Consider the following 17254-nt stretch of genomic DNA (forward strand, 5'->3'; position numbering starts at 1 on the left):
CTGCATCGCCTTCGCCCCGACCTGGAAGGCGCTGGCCAACGACGTCAAGGGTGAGAAGTCGGGGCTGCCTCTCGCCCAGCCGGCAGACCCTCCACTGCCCCGGGGAGAGTCTTCCCTGCGGGCGCCCTTCCCGCCGTCGCATCCCTTCCGACCAACGCACGTCCCCATCTTCGCATCCCTCAAGTCTGTTTTCGTTTTCCTCTTAGCCCACATCTCTTTTTACCTGTGCCCCCAGACCTCTGTTCGCCCCGTTCATCCCCTGCCACGTTGCTGCCCTTACCTCTGTAGTGAGTGGCCCTTTGGCCCCCTTGGGCTCCTCTGACACCTATGGCTTTCTCCAGTCCAGCCTTTAACAGTCCCTTCCTCTTGCTCAGGGACCCTATCGTCTTCCTGCCGAGTTCCCTGGATCACTGCTGGGGCGCAAAGGGAACTGACACTCGCTCTGCCACCCACACTCCTTTCTCCACCCCTCTGGCTAGTTGACACAGCTCCCTCATGGGTTTCCTTCCTCCTTATCTTCGAGGTGGGGGCCTTCTCTGGCCACTTTTCCTGTCTCCCTTCGAGGCCTCTCCTGACCTGCTGTCCCCAGCTCCTTAGCTTCTGGGCCACATCCTCTTCTCTCTTTCCCCTTGGCCATGGCCCCTCTCGGACCCTTGTGTTAGTGGTCAGAGACCTGACCTAAGGCAGCTTTATGGTTTTCCTTTATTTCTTTTTCCATTCACTGGTCTAAGACTGCAATCCCCTGATTCCAGGACACCATTGATTGTGAGACCCACCATTCATTTAATAACAGACATCGGGATAGCTGGCTAAGAAAACCATTAAATGTATAGAGATTTTTAAGTTGTGCTGCAGTGCAGAAATGTTAAAATGTTTAAAAGCTGAAGTCTTAGAGCTAAAGAAATATGGTAATAATGGTAATTCATACTTACCGAGCTCTGTGTATCAAACTATATCTTAGTTTCATTTCTACAATTTAAAGATCCCTGTAGTGTCACATATCTGCCTAACTGAGGAGGTGGATATTGGGAAGGAGGTGGCACAGTGATGGTGATTTGTTTCTGATGTGCTATCCCTGAATGGAACCACTTCCTGATGATGGTGTTAGGGCATGACTTGAAATGGTCATTGAATGAGAACTGTGGGCATCTTAGAGAGGAGACCTTTCTAGAGAAAGGAGAACTAGAGCCATTGTTCCTTATCTGTGCTGTTGGCGTTTCTTGATTAATTATAATAGAGTACCGCGGGGGATTTAGCTCATTAGTTCTGCCGCCTGCAAGGTCCTGAGTTCAATTCCCGGTACCAAAAAAACAAACAAACAAAAAGACAATTATAGTAGAATAAATAAATGTAGTAAAGTTTAGATGTCTATTTTCCAACTCAGCCTACCTTTGCCCCTTAAGAAGCTTGCTAATTGATTACTGAAGTGGCTAGATTAAACGATGTATATCTTGTAGCCATATGGCCCTGGAAAAGAATTTTTAAACAAAATTTATAAACCCTTTTACCTCTTATTTACACTTGCCTATATGCCTCTCTGGTCTTGTCGCCTGCACGGGCACCTCTGAGCAGCCCTTCGCACTATTTTAGTGTTGTCAACGCTAAAGAAAGGATCATGGAACCAGAACATGAAAGAGACAGGGGACATGGCAGTCCTGAATATCGTAAAGGTCTCTCAGTTTGTTTCCACTTTGAGGCTATAAGAGGTCTTTAATGACTGCAGAGGGACTCACTGTAGGTTTTCTATCTTCAGATTGCAGAAAAATTAACTTCCAGCTGACTCATGTGTTTGGCCTGTTGCAACACAGAATTTTCCTGTGAATTACGCATGCAGGTACTGACCCAACCTGCTCCTGAATGAGGGTTGTCACTTCCAAAAAGGGTCTTTTCCTGGTGTATGTTCTGACAGTCTTAAAAAGCAAAGCAAAGCAAAACTTAATCTCTCAAAGGAAAATAGAAGCATAAAAATTTGTGGAGATGAACCAGGGTAAATGGAAGGTGGGAGGTTTCTGTGGAAAAAAGTGGTTTTAAGCTGCTCTCATACCACCTGTGCTATATGTGTGGCATATACCTTGTCCTGATGATACAAGTATTTGGTGGCAGGAACACAGATTATGGAAGGTCATGGAGCGGGGATGGGGTGGGGTGGTGGTTTCAGTTCTACCTAGCTTTCTTCAGGCTTTTAATCTGACTGGACAGGGCTCATTTCTTCAGTGACATGGGTTGTAGATTCTTGGAGGCAGTTGCTACCCAAGGGTAGAGCATTTGTTTCTGGAAGACTTTCTTCCTTCTTTCTATTCCAGGGCAGCTGCTGTTATTGTCTTGTCATATGTTTAGGGAATTTATTGTATCCATTTGAGAACTTCATTACTATTCACACTGGTTAATCATTCATATTTGTTGAGTCATAGATCATTGTTTAAATTGCGGTTGGGGCAGTGAACACACAGTAGGAGAATTGGTGACTGAAGCCCGTGTTTGCAAAGGGCTAAAGGAGTGGTTCATCTGTTCTGTATATTAGGAATTCACAGAAGGGAACACTTACAGAGGGCTAATCTATCATCAAAGGCCTTCATCTAAGCAGTTACTTATTACACACTTGTCTAATGCTGCACTTTGATAAGAGCATATTCATATGCCATATATATATATATATATATGGTCTTTACCTAAGAAAATGCCCAAGCCAAGCCATAGGTCTAATCTTTTTCTGCTTTGTTCCTTGTTTCTTTTTTAATGACCTCAAGAGAGGGAAAGAGAACTTAGAGTTATGGAGGTTCAAATTCAAGACTGGATGGCTCCAGTCAGCCTCTGGCAAGAGCAACACATCCTGCCAGGAGCAGCAAGTTCCAATGTGTGCTCCAATTTTGAAACAGGAATCAGAGTGTGTTTTAGTTTTGTTTTGTTTTTTTGTTATACTTTGGGTTGACCTCAGGAGTGCTCTACTGTTGTGGTACATCCCTAGCCCTTTTTATTTTTCTGTTTTGAGACAGAGTCTTATGATGTTATGCAGCTTGGCCTCAAATTTGTGATCTTCCTGCCTCAGCCTCTCAGGTAGATGTACTACCATGCTGACAACATCTTTTGCTTTTACAGACAAGTAAGTTGCTCAAGATTACCCAGGGGCTGGTGGAGGTTCTTTACTCCATCTTTTTCTGACCTTCAGAGCCAGGGCAGGAAAAGAGGTGGGTGGAGGAGGTAGGTAAACACCATGTCCAGAGCCATGGAGATAAGAGTTGTAGGCATATATGTTTGAGTGATAGTGAACATTATCAGTTTTGCCTACCTTTCCTTTCAGGGCACATATGATGTCTCATACACATGATATCTTGGGTTCTCTGTTCTTTTGTTTGTTTGTTTTTGGTACTAGGGATCAAACTTGGGACCTTGCACTTGTGGGGCAGGCAGCAGAACTACTGAGTTAAATCCGTGGCCCCACATGATGTCTTGTACAGAGGTTGGCACAGGGTGGGAGCCCACTCAATATTTATGGCAGCCAGTGGTCTGAGCTTCATAGGATTCCAAGTGAGAATGTGAGCAACAGAATCTGCTGCTGGTTCTGTGGCTCTTCTTGACTCAGACCTGGAGTGTCAGCCACGTGTGAGGGATACAGAAAGCATTGTGTCCATCCTATGACCTCACTTCCCAGAAGCCTTCAGAAGGGAGGAAGGAAGGGATATGGTGGTGACAGTGTAGCACTGACTACCTGGGCATGGTATAAGCTACTATGTCAAGAGGATACCTGGAGACGTGGGGAGCTGGGTGCTGGGAATAGGCAGGGTCTAGTCACTGGACACTAGATTTTAGTGGCTCTTGGTGGTTTGGATAAGTCTGTACCTTTTGGGTAAGTCTGTGCCTCTGCCGTAATCAAGGCTCAGCTTGCTTAAAACTCAGGGGCTTCATAGCCATTTTCTTGTCACAGTTGTTTGCCATCCAGCGCCTAAATGTCAGAGGTGGAAAGAGCAGTTGTGACCATCTATCCTGGTGTTCTCTTGACCCATGAAGAAGCCGAGTTCCAGAAAGGAGATGTTTAGTTCTTGGTGCATTTGGCAGTTGTGACAGTGAGCAAGTCTTGACTCTGGATCCTGTGCCTCCTGCTCTTGTCAGTAGTGGAGAAGGGAACACTACTTGTGACTCCAGAAGAAACTCATGTGGGAGCAGCAGAATTCCCACCATCCATTACTCAATAGTCACTCTGGCTTTTCTTGTTCCCTGTTTTCCCCTCTTCATTTTACATTTACTCTGTTGTTACTAGAAAATAATTCTGCCCAAAGCAATAAACACCAGGAATTTTTCTCTTCAAGAGTGGGTAGGGTAGTAGTATTAAGTCACTGGACACTTCAGAAAGCTTCTGTCACCCAGACAACAAAGCTCTTAAGTGAAGCTTTGCTTCACCAGTGAGACACTCAGATAAGGCACTTTAGTTTAAAGATCTTAATTGACTTTTATTTATGATTCTTGAATTGGTTAATGTCAGAATGAGTATTCTGATGAGCTGAGTAGAGGAGCATGGCTTTATAAAGAAGGGCTGAAGACTGCAGAAAAAGATAACAAAAAGTGGATTAGTCATTTTAAAGTAATTTTTCTTATAAACATTAAAATGGAGAAGGCTTATCATGTCAGCTGGAACTGTCCTGCGTAGAGATTTGTTTATTCTCTCTCATTTTTTGGAAGGTCAGATTATAATTTAGTTTCAGGGTGGTGACATGGAACTTCAGCATGAATGACTCCATTTTTGGTTTGGTCTTTTGAGCCTAGTGCAGGAGCTCAGTCTAAACCAGTGGGCTCCTATAAATGATATTTAACATACTAGAATGGGGAATAGTGAAGTCCTCAGTGATTACTATTGAACCAGAGCCTTATCTGTCCTTACAGCTCATTAAGGTACTGACATTGATAGTCCTGGGAAACATTTCCTTTTCAGACTTTCTGAGCATCTGGCTGGCCCCAGCCTGTACCCCATCTCCCTTTGAGGCTAGCGCAGGTAAGAAGATGCCCTATTTCATTTTATAGGGAAGTGGGAATCAAGGCATAAAGAGACCCAGGTAAAGATAGCTGCTAGGCATTGCCTTTTTCTTGTCCATTGGTTTGCTCTCCCTAATCCTTGTGTCTTGGTTGGAAGCCAGTAGAGTGTTTTCTGTTCTGGCCTGAGCCCTCTTGAGACTAGCTGGGAGGCTCAAATCCTGGGTTCAGATCCCAGATTCCCTTAATTAACTTATCACTAGGGCATGGTTATCTGATATCTCTGTTTTACAGGCAAGGAAAGCAGGTTTGGAGATAACTGCTTTCTTACTTCCTCATGGGATTGTTGAGAGTGCTAAACTAGATATTGAGCTCAGTATATTTGCTGATAGCATCTTCCTCTTATAAGCACTGAGCCTACTATGCTGGCTGGACTGTGAATTAGAGAGAATGCTATTTAACTAGAATATAAAACTTCCTGCTACATTCTCTCATGGGGAAGGCTATAATGGGAGCCAAGAGCAGAAATTCAGATATAATGCCCTAACTGGTGAGATGGAGTGAAGAAAGTGGGTTTTCCAGCTATAGGACTTGGACAAGCTGAAAGGCTTCTTAGTCTGTGTCTTCATTTGCAGCTTTGGAGACATGTTGTCCCCCTCAGATGGTAGTGTGGAGTGTGATGACTGTGCTGGGGGTCTAACTTCCTGTTCTCTCCTCTTTATGCCCCTTCTAAACTCTTTGTACCTCAGCGGCAATGGCTTGTACTCTTGGAGAAAGGAGCAACAGTTGAAGCCTTTGCATTTGATTATCTTAAGGCCCTTGCTGGTAGAAGGCCATCACATTGCCCCTCTTCTACCTTTACATGTAGTTGTCACACTGACACTTCTTGAGAACAGCCCGGCCTTTCCTGTGGGTCTCCCTGGAACAAGGTAACCAGGGACCTACATATAGAACAGAAAGAGCGAAGTTTAGAGTGTGCACATGACACGAGGAGGTGAGCTTTTCACCCTCTCCTAGTGGTCCCTTGGGTGGGGAGCTCAGAAAAGACCTGGGGTACTTTTGCATGTGATCCAGGACAAAACCCTGGACAGTGATTTGGGAGCTCTTCTCTCCTGTGACCTTGCTTTGCTCTTTAAATAAAGGACATATAATGAAGTAAGGCATAATCACAGGTAATTGCTTTTTAACCTCACCTACCACCTGGACCTGAGGAAAGACTGAAGCTGAGATCAAAGAAAAAGTGTTCTACCACTAGAGCTGCCAACAGACAATCCTGGCCTGGGTCAAATATGTAGTTCAGTAGACATTCACTGAGCACTTTTGTAGGCTGGGTGATGGGATGCTAGGCGGTGAAAGGGCAAAAACAAAAAGAAGATGGGCATACTGGTCATAGTATGGTAGAAACATGAATGGGGCCCCTGAGCACTGGGCTGTGAGACAGCTCTTCTGAGAGAAAAGAGTCTTCAAACTGATTTGGTCCTGACAAAGGAAGTTTGTAGGGAGACTAAGTTCGGAGAGGCCCTCTCTTATGGAGAGTGGCCTGAACATGGGAGAGCAAGCTATGTTTTCAGAGGAGGAGAAAAGAAATTGTTAATTCTTGTGGGGAAGTGGTAAGTGTACGCTAGATGTGTGGGCAGAGGACAAATAAAAAAATCACCTAATGGCTGTAGTTTTTTTTCAAAAGGCAGCAGAAGCCGCCAAAGAATGTTGAGTAGAGGTTATCAGATCTATAGGTAGAAAAGATCATTTGGTGGCTGGAGAGACCAGTGAAGGGTGAAGTGCATTAGGAACTCACAAGGAGGAAGGGCTGGGGATGTAGCTCAGCGGCACAGTGCCTCCCTAGCAAGCAGAAGGTTCTGACTTCGATCCCCAGTATCAAAAAACTCACAAGAAGGAAAATGGGATGTGCCTAGTTATCCTGAGATCTGCCGTAAAAGACCTCTGCACCAGTTCACTGGAAATAGAGAAGAGGTTAGAAGGGAAATGAATAAGAAGGCAGATCAGATATCCAAACTACCTAGGATGGGACAACGAGGGGAGGGCTTGTGTAGAGAAAGAGATTTCAGAGGAGAGTGGACAGGACTTGGAGGTGGGTTGAGATGAACAGTTCCATGTACACAGACTACCCTGACTCTGCCCCTACTAAGGGAATCCCATAGTGGACGGGGTGAGGGTAGAGAAGGACGGCAGTCCACACCAACTTTTGTGCAGGCTGCTCTCAAGTGAAGTTTTTCATGTCAGAGGCTCAAAACCAGCTTATGGCTATATGGCTAAGCTTGAGCTACTGCCACTGTTTGCCAGGGACTCAAGAAAATGAAAGGGTTTGGTGAAGTAGGGCATTGGAGAGGATGAGGAAATGGTATGATGGGATGTGACTCACCTGTCTCTGCCAAATATCTCTTAATCTCTTGTTTCTGCTAAATATTTCTATCCATGTCCTCCCTTCCTCCAATTCCTCTTATCCTTGCTCACTTCCTCCTGCCAAGAGTTCAGAAACTTCAGGGCCAACAGCAGACTTCCAGCAAGAAAGGGGAGACAAGAAGGTATGGCCTTAGGTCTTCCTCAAGTCTTGAGACCCACTCCTACCTAATGTCAATTCCAAGAGCAGCTTAGTTGTTTTCCTTCAAGGCGTGGCTCAGGGTTTCTCTGTTTTTTTTGTTGTTGTTGTCTTGTTTTGTTTTTATTTGTTTCTTGAAACTGAAGATAACACACCTTCCCTGAGCATAATATGTTACGGTGAGCTTTTAGGCCTCCTGAAAGTGTCATTTCCAGTTATAAGGAGCCGGTTCTGGGTGGGATTGGAGGTTCTGGCAACTTGTGATGTGGAGATGTTATTTAGATGTTGGTGTGCTACACCTGACGAGTGTTGGGTATAATCCCACTCGCTGCCTCCTTGGACATATGCCCTAGATGGGAACTAGAGCCTTGGGCCCCTGTGTTGGGGCCATGCAACCAAATAGGCTTCTTTCTTCGCTCAGTTACTCCAGAGATGCCAGTGGCTCCAGTATGCAGTGTAGCAACCCCAACTCCTCTAGGCAAGCTGTCTGGCCCCTCCTTGTTGCCATCCACCTTGGCTGCCGGCCTCGCATCTGAGCCTTCTCCCCATTTAGCCTGGTCTTTTTAAAGCCCTTCCATATCTGCCAGTTCTGGCCTCCAACACCTCACTCTTTTTTGCGGGGGGTACCAGGGTTTGAACTCAGGACTTTGCACTTGTGAAGCAGGCACGGTGCCACTGAGCTAAATTCCTGGCCCTCCTCCTCACTCTTGAAGTCCCTTGTCAAGTAGGCTGAGTGTCAAGGTTAGATTAAATTTCCACGTTTCCTGCAAAACCCTTGTCTTAGTCCACAGGACTGAGCTCTTGGAAGTCTGTGTCATATAGTTTGGCAGCATTCATAGCCGTCTCACAGTTTGTGTGGCCTCGTGTGTCTTGCAGCTTTAGCAGCCTCAGTGTGCAATAGAACTTTGGTGGATGCTCAAGGGGCCCCTAACCTGGAGTCAGCTCAGGAGACCTGCCTGATGTATGAGTTGGTTTCTGTTTCCCAGACCCCATCCTGTGCCATTATTCTTTCTCCCACTAAGTTTCAGGGAAGAGAAGCTTCATGGCCTGGGGGCTAATAAGGGAACAAGATTAATCATCCAAATTCTGGCTTCAGAGCTTCCTTCCCTGTGGTTCCTGATTTCTGGATGCCTTCTCCTTCCTTTCCTCCTTTCTCCAACACCTGATGCCTGGCCTACTAAGGAGGGCTGTCTACTAGTACCTGTAGCCCCAGAAGCCCTCACCCAGGCTCTGCCAGGAAATCCCAAGCCCCCCAAGGCCTGCCCTCCTCCTTTTGGAACCGGTCAGCCTTTTAGATGGCTGGAGGAATTACCAGCACTTTTCCTAGGGGCTGGACTCCTCTCAGGTTTCTCTCCAGAACTTCTAGTCCATTACCCCCACCCAGCAGAGTACCAGGGGAACACAGATGCTATTACAAGACAGCATTATTTGTGCTTTTTAGCTGTATTCTAAGCACAAGCCTCTTCTCTGGCTAAATGTGGACTAAAGGGAATAGTTGAGGTCCTTTGTGAGGAAGGTGTGATCTTTTACATAAGAGCTTTGGGATCAGGTGCTGTGGGGTTGGTAGCAGAGGGCATTGCATGAGGGAGGTAAGCACCAGCTCCTCTTGCTTACCCAGGGTTTTTTTGTCCTTTCAGAGTGGAGACCGGCACTAAATCTCGCCGCCCTAGATTGTGCTGACGAAACCAACAGTGCAGTCTGCAGAGACTTCAACATCCCTGGCTTCCCCAGTGTGAGGGTGTGTACCAAAGAGGGGAAGTGGGGCTGATAAAGGGTGTGGCTGAGCCTGTCCCCAACTGCTTTGTGCTTCCCTAGCATCTGCCCAGGCTGCTGAGCTCTTTGGGTTCCTCATGCTTCTGGGCCTGTTGTTTAAATCGCAGTCTCTGGAGCACTGTTCCCCTGCTCTCCAGAGTACTGTTACCCTCTTGTTTTAGAGATACAGGCAGAAAAGAAAGGTTTCATTTGGAAAAGTCTGCCCTTCATAAAGGAAAGGATCCTGTGTGGGGTGTTGGAGGGTGGATTTTAGCTGCTCTGAGTTGAGCTGTGTAGTGATGACCATGTGAGCTGTTGAGTGCTCCCAGCTCCCAGGGTCCTCTTTAATCTTACCCACTCATGACCTCCCAGCCTTGGAAGTCTGACCTCACTCTGTAAAACCAGGAATCAGACTTTGGCCCATCTGTGGGCAGGATCAGACTACAGGAGGCCAATAATGGTCCCCTAGAAACGGACCCCAGAGACACTGGCAAGCCTCATCCTCATCAGGCAAGTGCTTTGACCCACACATGCTCAGAATTGAACCAAAGGGATAGCTTCAGCCCACAAAATGCCAGTGCCTCGGGTAGCAACATCCCACAGGCAATTAGAGATTTGTCCCCTAGCTCTGGCAGAAGGTAGCACTGGCTCACTGATGGTGCTGTGCCTGCTAGTCTGCCCACCACAGCGCACCAACAGCTTAATTAATATCTAAACAACTTCCAGGCTTTCAGATGGAAAGCCCTGTACCACAAGGCTGCTGCAGTTATGGCAAGGGCCCTCCCAGGGCTCAGGCCTGGCTCTGATCCAGTTAGTTTTCTTCCAAATTAGTGAAGCCAAATCCAAATCTCTCTCTTCCTCCCTCCAGCTATAAATCATACACCCCCCACACACACACCAGCATGGCATCTGGAGCAGTTTCTTTTATAGCCACTGGGAATAAGCAGGAAATATGTACATATGTATTTGTGTGTGTGTGTGTGTGTAATTTTTTTTTAAACCAGGGATCAATCTCAGCTCAGGACCCTGTGCTTGCACAGGCAGTCACAGTACTACTGAGCTAAATCCCCAACCCAGGCAGGGAATATTTTTGAAAGCTGAAATGCCAAGTATTGTACCTAGAATGTGATATCTCTGAGTTCACGGACCTCAAGTTCCAAGCAGATCCATGAGCCAGAATTCAACATAATTACCCTTACCCCAGCAGTGTTCACCTAGAAAGCAAGGCCCTAAGCTCCTCCAGAATGTCTTGCTCTAGTTCCATGTGAACTTGTTGTTCCTCAAGCCCAGGGGAATCCTTCTGGAGTCAGAAGCTTTATGGCCTGGTAGAGTTCCCTTCCTTAATTATTACCACTTAGTGCAAGGTTGGCCTGGGGAATAGTGCAGCAAGACAGCAGCTACTGCCTGATCAGTTAGAGGCAGCAATGGAGACTACTTATCAGTCATCCCCCTCAAGTAGAAGGCTTCTCTGGCAAGGACATTCCCCTGTCCTCTACTGCAACTGAAAATGCTCCCTATTTGTTGGTCCCTATTGTTGTGGTGAGGCAGGGTGAACAACCCTGAGAGGGTAGTGGTGGGAACACCAGTTTGGCAATAGGTGCTATCACAGGCTGATACAGCAGTTTTCTCCTGATGAGGCTTGAACACAGGTCCAGCCAGTGCCCGTCCTTCATGGAAGGACTATAGTGTTAGTACACTGGCCAGTCAGGATACCCACTTGGGCTCTGGAAGGCCTGATTCCTGGGCTTTCTGTTCTGTGTAGAAGGGACTGGGCCCAGTGGGTGTGAAGGAGGAAATCCAGATAGTCACAAGTCTGAGACTCCTCAGCACCTACCCAGGTCACGCACCACACGTGACCTGAATGCTTCAAGTGATTAGTCATCTCTTTACCTGCTCAGCTGGCTGTGGGAAGGGCTGGAAGGCCCAGTAACTGGTCTTCTTGGCCTTCGTTGCCTTTAGACAGGTAGCACCTAGCTGGGCCAGTCTGGTAGTCAGCTATCCATTTCTTAAACTTTCTAGAGACCAGTGCAAAGCCTTCCTTGCCTACCGTGAGGAAATCTGCAACTCAGTTTGGCCAGGCAGAAGTACTCAAGACCTTGTCAAGTGGCTCAGGCTATTGGTGGATCTCTACACTGAGCCCTTAGGCAATGGATTTCCTGTGTTTTACTGTGACCTACAATGAGAAATATACATTTTATATTGTGAGCCCAAAGTTGGTTTGTATCTTTGCTAGAAAAAAAAATTTCATAAAATAATATTTATTTTTAACCAAGCACATTATATACTATTTCCTGTTTTAAAAAATACTGGCTCTGAATTCACTAGATTGATTTTACAACTTACTAATAGGTTGCTTCTGATGTTTTTGAAAATACTCAAATAGATTCCAGATCTTCAGAGATTCTGGCTCACTGAGAGCTCGCTACCTGTGGGCGCTGTAACTGGCTGCCCTAGAAAGCAGAGGAGACCCTAGAGGCCTACCTGCCTGGCTGCTAGCAGGCCTGCTGATGGATAGCCTTGTTATGCTGTCTGCTATTTCCTGGGGACTGGAACTTGTCCTTGCTTACTCTACCCACAGAGCCTGAGAACCCTAAGATGTGGACCCATGGTAGGCAGGGAGAGGAGAAGCTATGAAGCAGATAGTCCCACACAAGTCCTGCTATCAGCAGTAACAAGCATCACTGCCCTTTTTCTCTACCTCCCTGCCCCTTGTCACTATAAGCAAGGAATGAGTTTCCACCAGCCCAGTCTATTTAGCAAATACCTAAAAAATGTCCTAAAGGACAGGACCCGACTGTACCAAGTACCTATAATTCTGGAGCTGGAGCCCCATTGGAAGGAAGCAAAGATACAAGAAGGGAGGAGTGAGTTTGCAACAGGTTCTAACTGAAGCTTGGGGACCTAGAAGCTGTACTTCTGTGATTGAGTGGGCATGTATTCACCCTGGTCCACAACCACACCCCTCAGTGAGCAGTGGAACAGAACCCTTTGTGGCCAAAGGCTTGGCTTCAGTAAAGATTAAATGAAATGGCAGCATTGCAGAGACAGAACAGATCTTCCTTTTGCAAGATTCTGAGGGGATCATTAATATGGATTCAAATCCTAGCTCCATTGCTTACTGTGTATACCTTGGAAAGTTACTTAACAGTGCTCCGGTGGCTGGGGATTTAGCCCAGCAGTTCAGTGGCCTGCCTTGCAAGTGCAAGGACCTGAGTTCAATCCCTGGTACAAAAACAAAACAAAACAACAACAACAACAAAAAAAAAACCAATGCCCCAGCCAGCTAGTTGGGAAGGCCAGGAAGAGTACCAGCACCAAGGGCTCACTGTCTGCCACCCATCTCTAACAGAGGACCAGGAGGGCGGTGGGGTAGATGAGGAGGAGAAGCTGCTTTTGCTAGAGTTCATCTTGGGGTACCTGTGGGATGGGAGGATTTGAAGCCGCTGGGCATGGGAACAAGGCCAGGGCCGCCAACAGGAAGGCATTGGAGACCCTGCTGAGAGTCAGGGACACCATGCAGCGCAACCAAGAGATGGCCTTCCAACGCTTCTTCAGAAACTGGGCACCAAAACTGAAGAAAATGTCAAATCTTTGTCGTGCCTGATGGTTGGTGTTTTCGGCAGTGTTACAGTGAAACAAAAGGACAAGATCGTGACTCGTTTCTTTTGATCCCTTTGTGGCCGAACACTTGAGGAGCATAAACCAAGAAAGCTGCATCGAACCATTAGCAGAAAGTACCACAGATGTTCTCATACTGACAACAAGGGACTGGCTAGTTAAACAGAGAGGCTCAGTTGGATTTGTAGAGTTCTTCCATGTAGAGGATCTAGAAGGCAGCATCAGAAATGTGCTGGTAGCTTTTCCAGGTTTTTTTAGGAGCTGGTTTGGCATATCTAATAAGATAACCGGGTAAGTGCAGCAGTTGACTGTTAAACAACTCCAGGCACCAGAACTATACTTCTGTGAAATCAGAGTATTTATGAAACTGAGCTTGAAGCTTTCTAAGCAGCAACTTCAAAGAGGCCAGAAAGCAAGAAAATTAGGGCTATCAGTAATGGGAAAAATAGTCCCCTTTCAGAGTTACAGTCTGTAAGAAGCAAAGTGCAATTTGAGCAACAAGAAAACTGGGACATTATGAAAGACTTCCCAGATTTGGTGAAGATGATAGGTGGAAAAACTTATTTCTTTGTGTAGAACCAGAAGAGTGACACATAGCTAGCTAGTAGTAGAAGTCATTAGATGTGCCCACCAAATCATCAGCTGTGTAGTGCTATAAGAGAAACACTAATGATGCTCATGACGTGTAAAATAGATTTAAGCTACAAGGAATTGAGCTCTGAGCACAGGACTTAGTACTGTAGAACAGCGTGTGAAGGGCAGCTTTTCCACTATAATTCATTTTCCCCAGTGTATTTCTTGAAGAATAGGCCAACAATAGATAGAAATAAGGAATAGTCTCAATTTTTAAAACAAAAGTAACTTGCATTTGCCTGTAAAAATTATATAACTTTTACAGAAAGTATTTCTTTGGACATAAAGTATATCTCAAATTTACAGTCATTTTAAAAATATCCTTTTGAAATTTAAAATTTGTGATTAGGAATCTATTTCTTACAACATTCTGTTCAGAACTTAGTCCTGGTCAATTCCATTGTGTACAGAACTAATTAATGTTACTTGTATGCGACCTGGTTGTACTGGAACAAATCTGATTTGTAATTATGTAGGGTTTAATTTTTTAGTCTGATTTTGGAAAATACTCCTTAAATAGGTCTGGGGGAAGATGAGCTGATGTCTTAAAAATAATTGGCTCTAGGGCTGGGGATTCAGCTCAGTTGTACCATGCCTGCCTTGCAAGCACAAGGTCCTGAGTTTGATCCCAGGTACGGGGGAAAAAAATCAGCCCTGATTAGACAATTTCATTTGAGCTTAAATTTCATCTATTTTAACTAGTGAAACTTAAAACAGTTCGTGAGCTCATCTCTAAAGCTTTTGCTGAAAAATTTGCAACTGTTTCGAGTGAGCATTGTTTGTGAGACATTTGATTCCTTGTTCTCTTAATTTGTAAAATGATGGCTTGCAAAAGCAGGCCAGAGTCTAATAGTGCTAACACTGGGCTTGCTTGCCAAAGATAGGTTTAAGCCTAGTACACAAATAAAAAATACTCAGCTGTTCCTTTTCTAAAAAAACAAAACAAAAAAAACAATGCTCCAGCTTTGGGCCTCAGTTTCCCTGTCTGTAAAAACAGAGTGATGATATCTATATACCTAGTAGGATTTTTGCTGAGTGTTAAGTGAGGTCTTAACCTGTAAAAGTGCTGAGGCATTAGTATATGAAGTTTAGTTACATTAGCTTTCTTCCTTCTTGTTGCCCTATGAGGCTACTGGTAGCTGCTCTGTGGTCGGGGCATCTTAGCCAGTCCGTCCAGCAGCAGCAGCTCTTGAGGGAATGTGTGCTGGTATGTGGCACTGTGCTCACTGTGGTGGGAGAGCCTAAAAATTCCTGACAGAACACAGTTCCCTGCTACTTTGGAGGTAGTGAGGGACTGTGCATAGTGAATGCTGAAGGAGATGATCTGGATTTGATCTCTTTCCCTGTCATCAGCGAGGACTTCAAAGAAGAGAATTTCCGTGTAGTGTTGAAGGACAGATGGGGTTTGTCTTCGACAGTGGAGGAGCATGGGCAGAGCATCTTAGCCAAGGGAAGGGGCGGACCTGTGTGTCATGTTGTGGGGGTGCAAGAACTAGACTTGGTCAGAGGCTCGTGTTCACAGGGGAGAAGGGAGCTTAGTAATAGCAGGTCCCTGAAAGAGACTAGAGTGTAGATACTGATGCTATATGGGACAGAATCTGGGCCATTACTTTATGTAGCTCTTGGTAGAGTATGAGATAACGAGAAACTGGACTCAGATGTCTCTTGCTTCTCTGGAAAAAGGAGATGCGCCCCTTTTCTGTTGTCACCCACATGAATAGACCACAGCACAAGAAGTAGTTGAAGTTGTTGACCCTCATGGACTTACCATAAAATATTTGGAGACTAGGTCATTTTCCTGAAAACCTGTTATAGAAGCCTGAATTCAGTGTTATTGGCCACTGCTGGAAATCAGTGTCCCCCAGGAAGGCAGTTGTCCATAGGTTTGTGATGACCTACCTAGTGCCACCTGTTTTCCTGTTATTGGGGAGAGGCTGGAATCCTTTCAGGAGTCCCAGGGTCAGGGAAGGGAGAAGAAGCTCCTGTCCTGTGCCAAGGGATGAAAGGAAAGGGGCAGGTATTGATTGCTTCTGGAGAAAAGAAGATTCACTCCTGGAAGATACATGCCTCCAACAGCTAACTTTTGGGGGTGGGGGGTGGGGGGGCACCAGGGATTGAACTCGGGTCCTTGCGCTTGCAAGGCAGGCCATCGAACTGCTGAGCTAAATCCCCAGCCCTCCAACAGCTAACTTAATGAAGATAATTGTAATAAGAGGATAAAGTATGCCTCGACTAGCTTTTCACCTGAACTTCTAGAATGATCAAAGGGCAGAGAGTCTCTGTTCAGTTCAACATACATCTATTGATTACCTCTGTGTACTAGATGCTGTACCAGGGCATTGGGGTTTCAGAGATGAATATACTATAGTCCTGTCTCTGGTTGGGTGGAGAGTGGAGGGTAAAATCCATTGTAGCTGGAGTGTGGGGAATGGGGAGCAGTGGGAGATCAGTTTAGGTTCAAATCTTGGAAGGAAGGCCTTGAATGCTGTGAGTTTGAACCTTATTCGTGGGCAGTAGGGAGTTACGGAAGAGATTTGAGGAGGATCCAGAATTGTGTATGAGAAAAGTAGCCTTGATAGCAATTAGGAAAATGATTGAAAAACAGATTGAGTATATTAAAATTTCTGGCCATGAAGAGAGTTGGGGACTGAGTAGTCCAGGAAATAAGTGGTCACCTGTTGGCCCTGGTCTAGACAGGTAGGCAAGTGTCCTGAAGGTCAGAGTCATAGAACTTGTAGATTGACAGGTTGGGTTGTGGGGGAGAGAGATGCCAGACTTCATGACAGGCAGAGGATCAATTACTGGGTGAGATAAGACAGATGGAGAGGCAGGTTGGAGGAGGGGTGGCTCAGGGTTGGTGTGGGATGGTGCCCTGATACCTATGTGAAGGCCACTAGGAGAAACCAGGACCCAAGGCAGGAGTTTCAGACTGCAAATCAGTTGGAGAATGTAGATGACTGGCAAAGAAGAAACAGTGCTTGTTCCTGATCCATTTATTTACTCATTCATTCATTCAAAAGTAAAGACTGAGCCCCTCCTTTCTGACTGACCCCTCAAAGGCCCCTTGAGCAGAAGTCTAATTTGATTTTTGGCTGCAATTAAGAATGAGGCAGGAAATAGCAAGGACAGTGGCACAGGGGAGCAGTCAAGGGTGCCCAAGAAAGCTGATCAGAGTAAGCAAACCAGGAAGAGGTTGACATAAAGGCAAAGGAAAGTATTGATAAAATGTGATATGCATACGCACGTGCACGCGCACACATGTGCATGGGCACACTAGCCATGGGTGCAAAAAGTGGGCAGGAATAGCATCAGATACCACAGAGAGATGAGTTGCAGTCTGGGGTCACTAGGTTGGCTGGAGAGGTCACTGCGAACTTTTCCTAGAAGAATTTCAGCTGAGTGATAGGGTGAGCACCAGAACCAACAGGGAAATGGAAAGAGAAGTCTAAAGAATGCAAAGAGACTGATTTACATCTCTGGCAGCACAGCAAAATAGAAAATGTACTAACTGGGGAAGGAAGGAGGGCCTCTCTTTATTCCAGCCTCTTTCCCTTCCTTTTCTTTTTCTTTTAAAATTCACATAAGGAGAATTAGAATCGGTAGGCACAGGAAAGTGCCTGTAGGAAAAAGAAATGGTGGGCCGGGGATTTAGCTCAGCAGTTTGGTGGCCTGCCTTGCAAACGCAAGGACCCGAGTTCAATCCCCAGTACCAAAAAAAAAAAAAAAAAAAAA

At 45.7% G+C, this 17254-nt stretch overlaps 1 protein-coding gene across 1 annotated transcript in view; it reads left to right on the forward strand.

The window, feature by feature from the left end:
• Position 1: 1 nt before the first annotated feature.
• Qsox1 (quiescin sulfhydryl oxidase 1) overlaps positions 2-17254 on the forward strand; it is a gene marked incomplete at its 5' end in the record, with an annotated part of 39063 nt that continues 21810 nt past the window's right edge. The window contains 2 exons of the mRNA XM_010630302.2: positions 2-50; positions 9157-9257. Coding sequence (XP_010628604.1) covers positions 2-50; positions 9157-9257 — 150 coding nt within the window. The remainder of the gene's footprint in view (positions 51-9156; positions 9258-17254) is intronic.

The sequence above is a fragment of the Fukomys damarensis genome, unplaced genomic scaffold (assembly GCF_012274545.1).
Source record: "Fukomys damarensis isolate Sample0158 unplaced genomic scaffold, DMR_v1.0_HiC HiC_scaffold_11, whole genome shotgun sequence".
NCBI classification, from domain to species: Eukaryota; Metazoa; Chordata; class Mammalia; order Rodentia; family Bathyergidae; genus Fukomys; species Fukomys damarensis.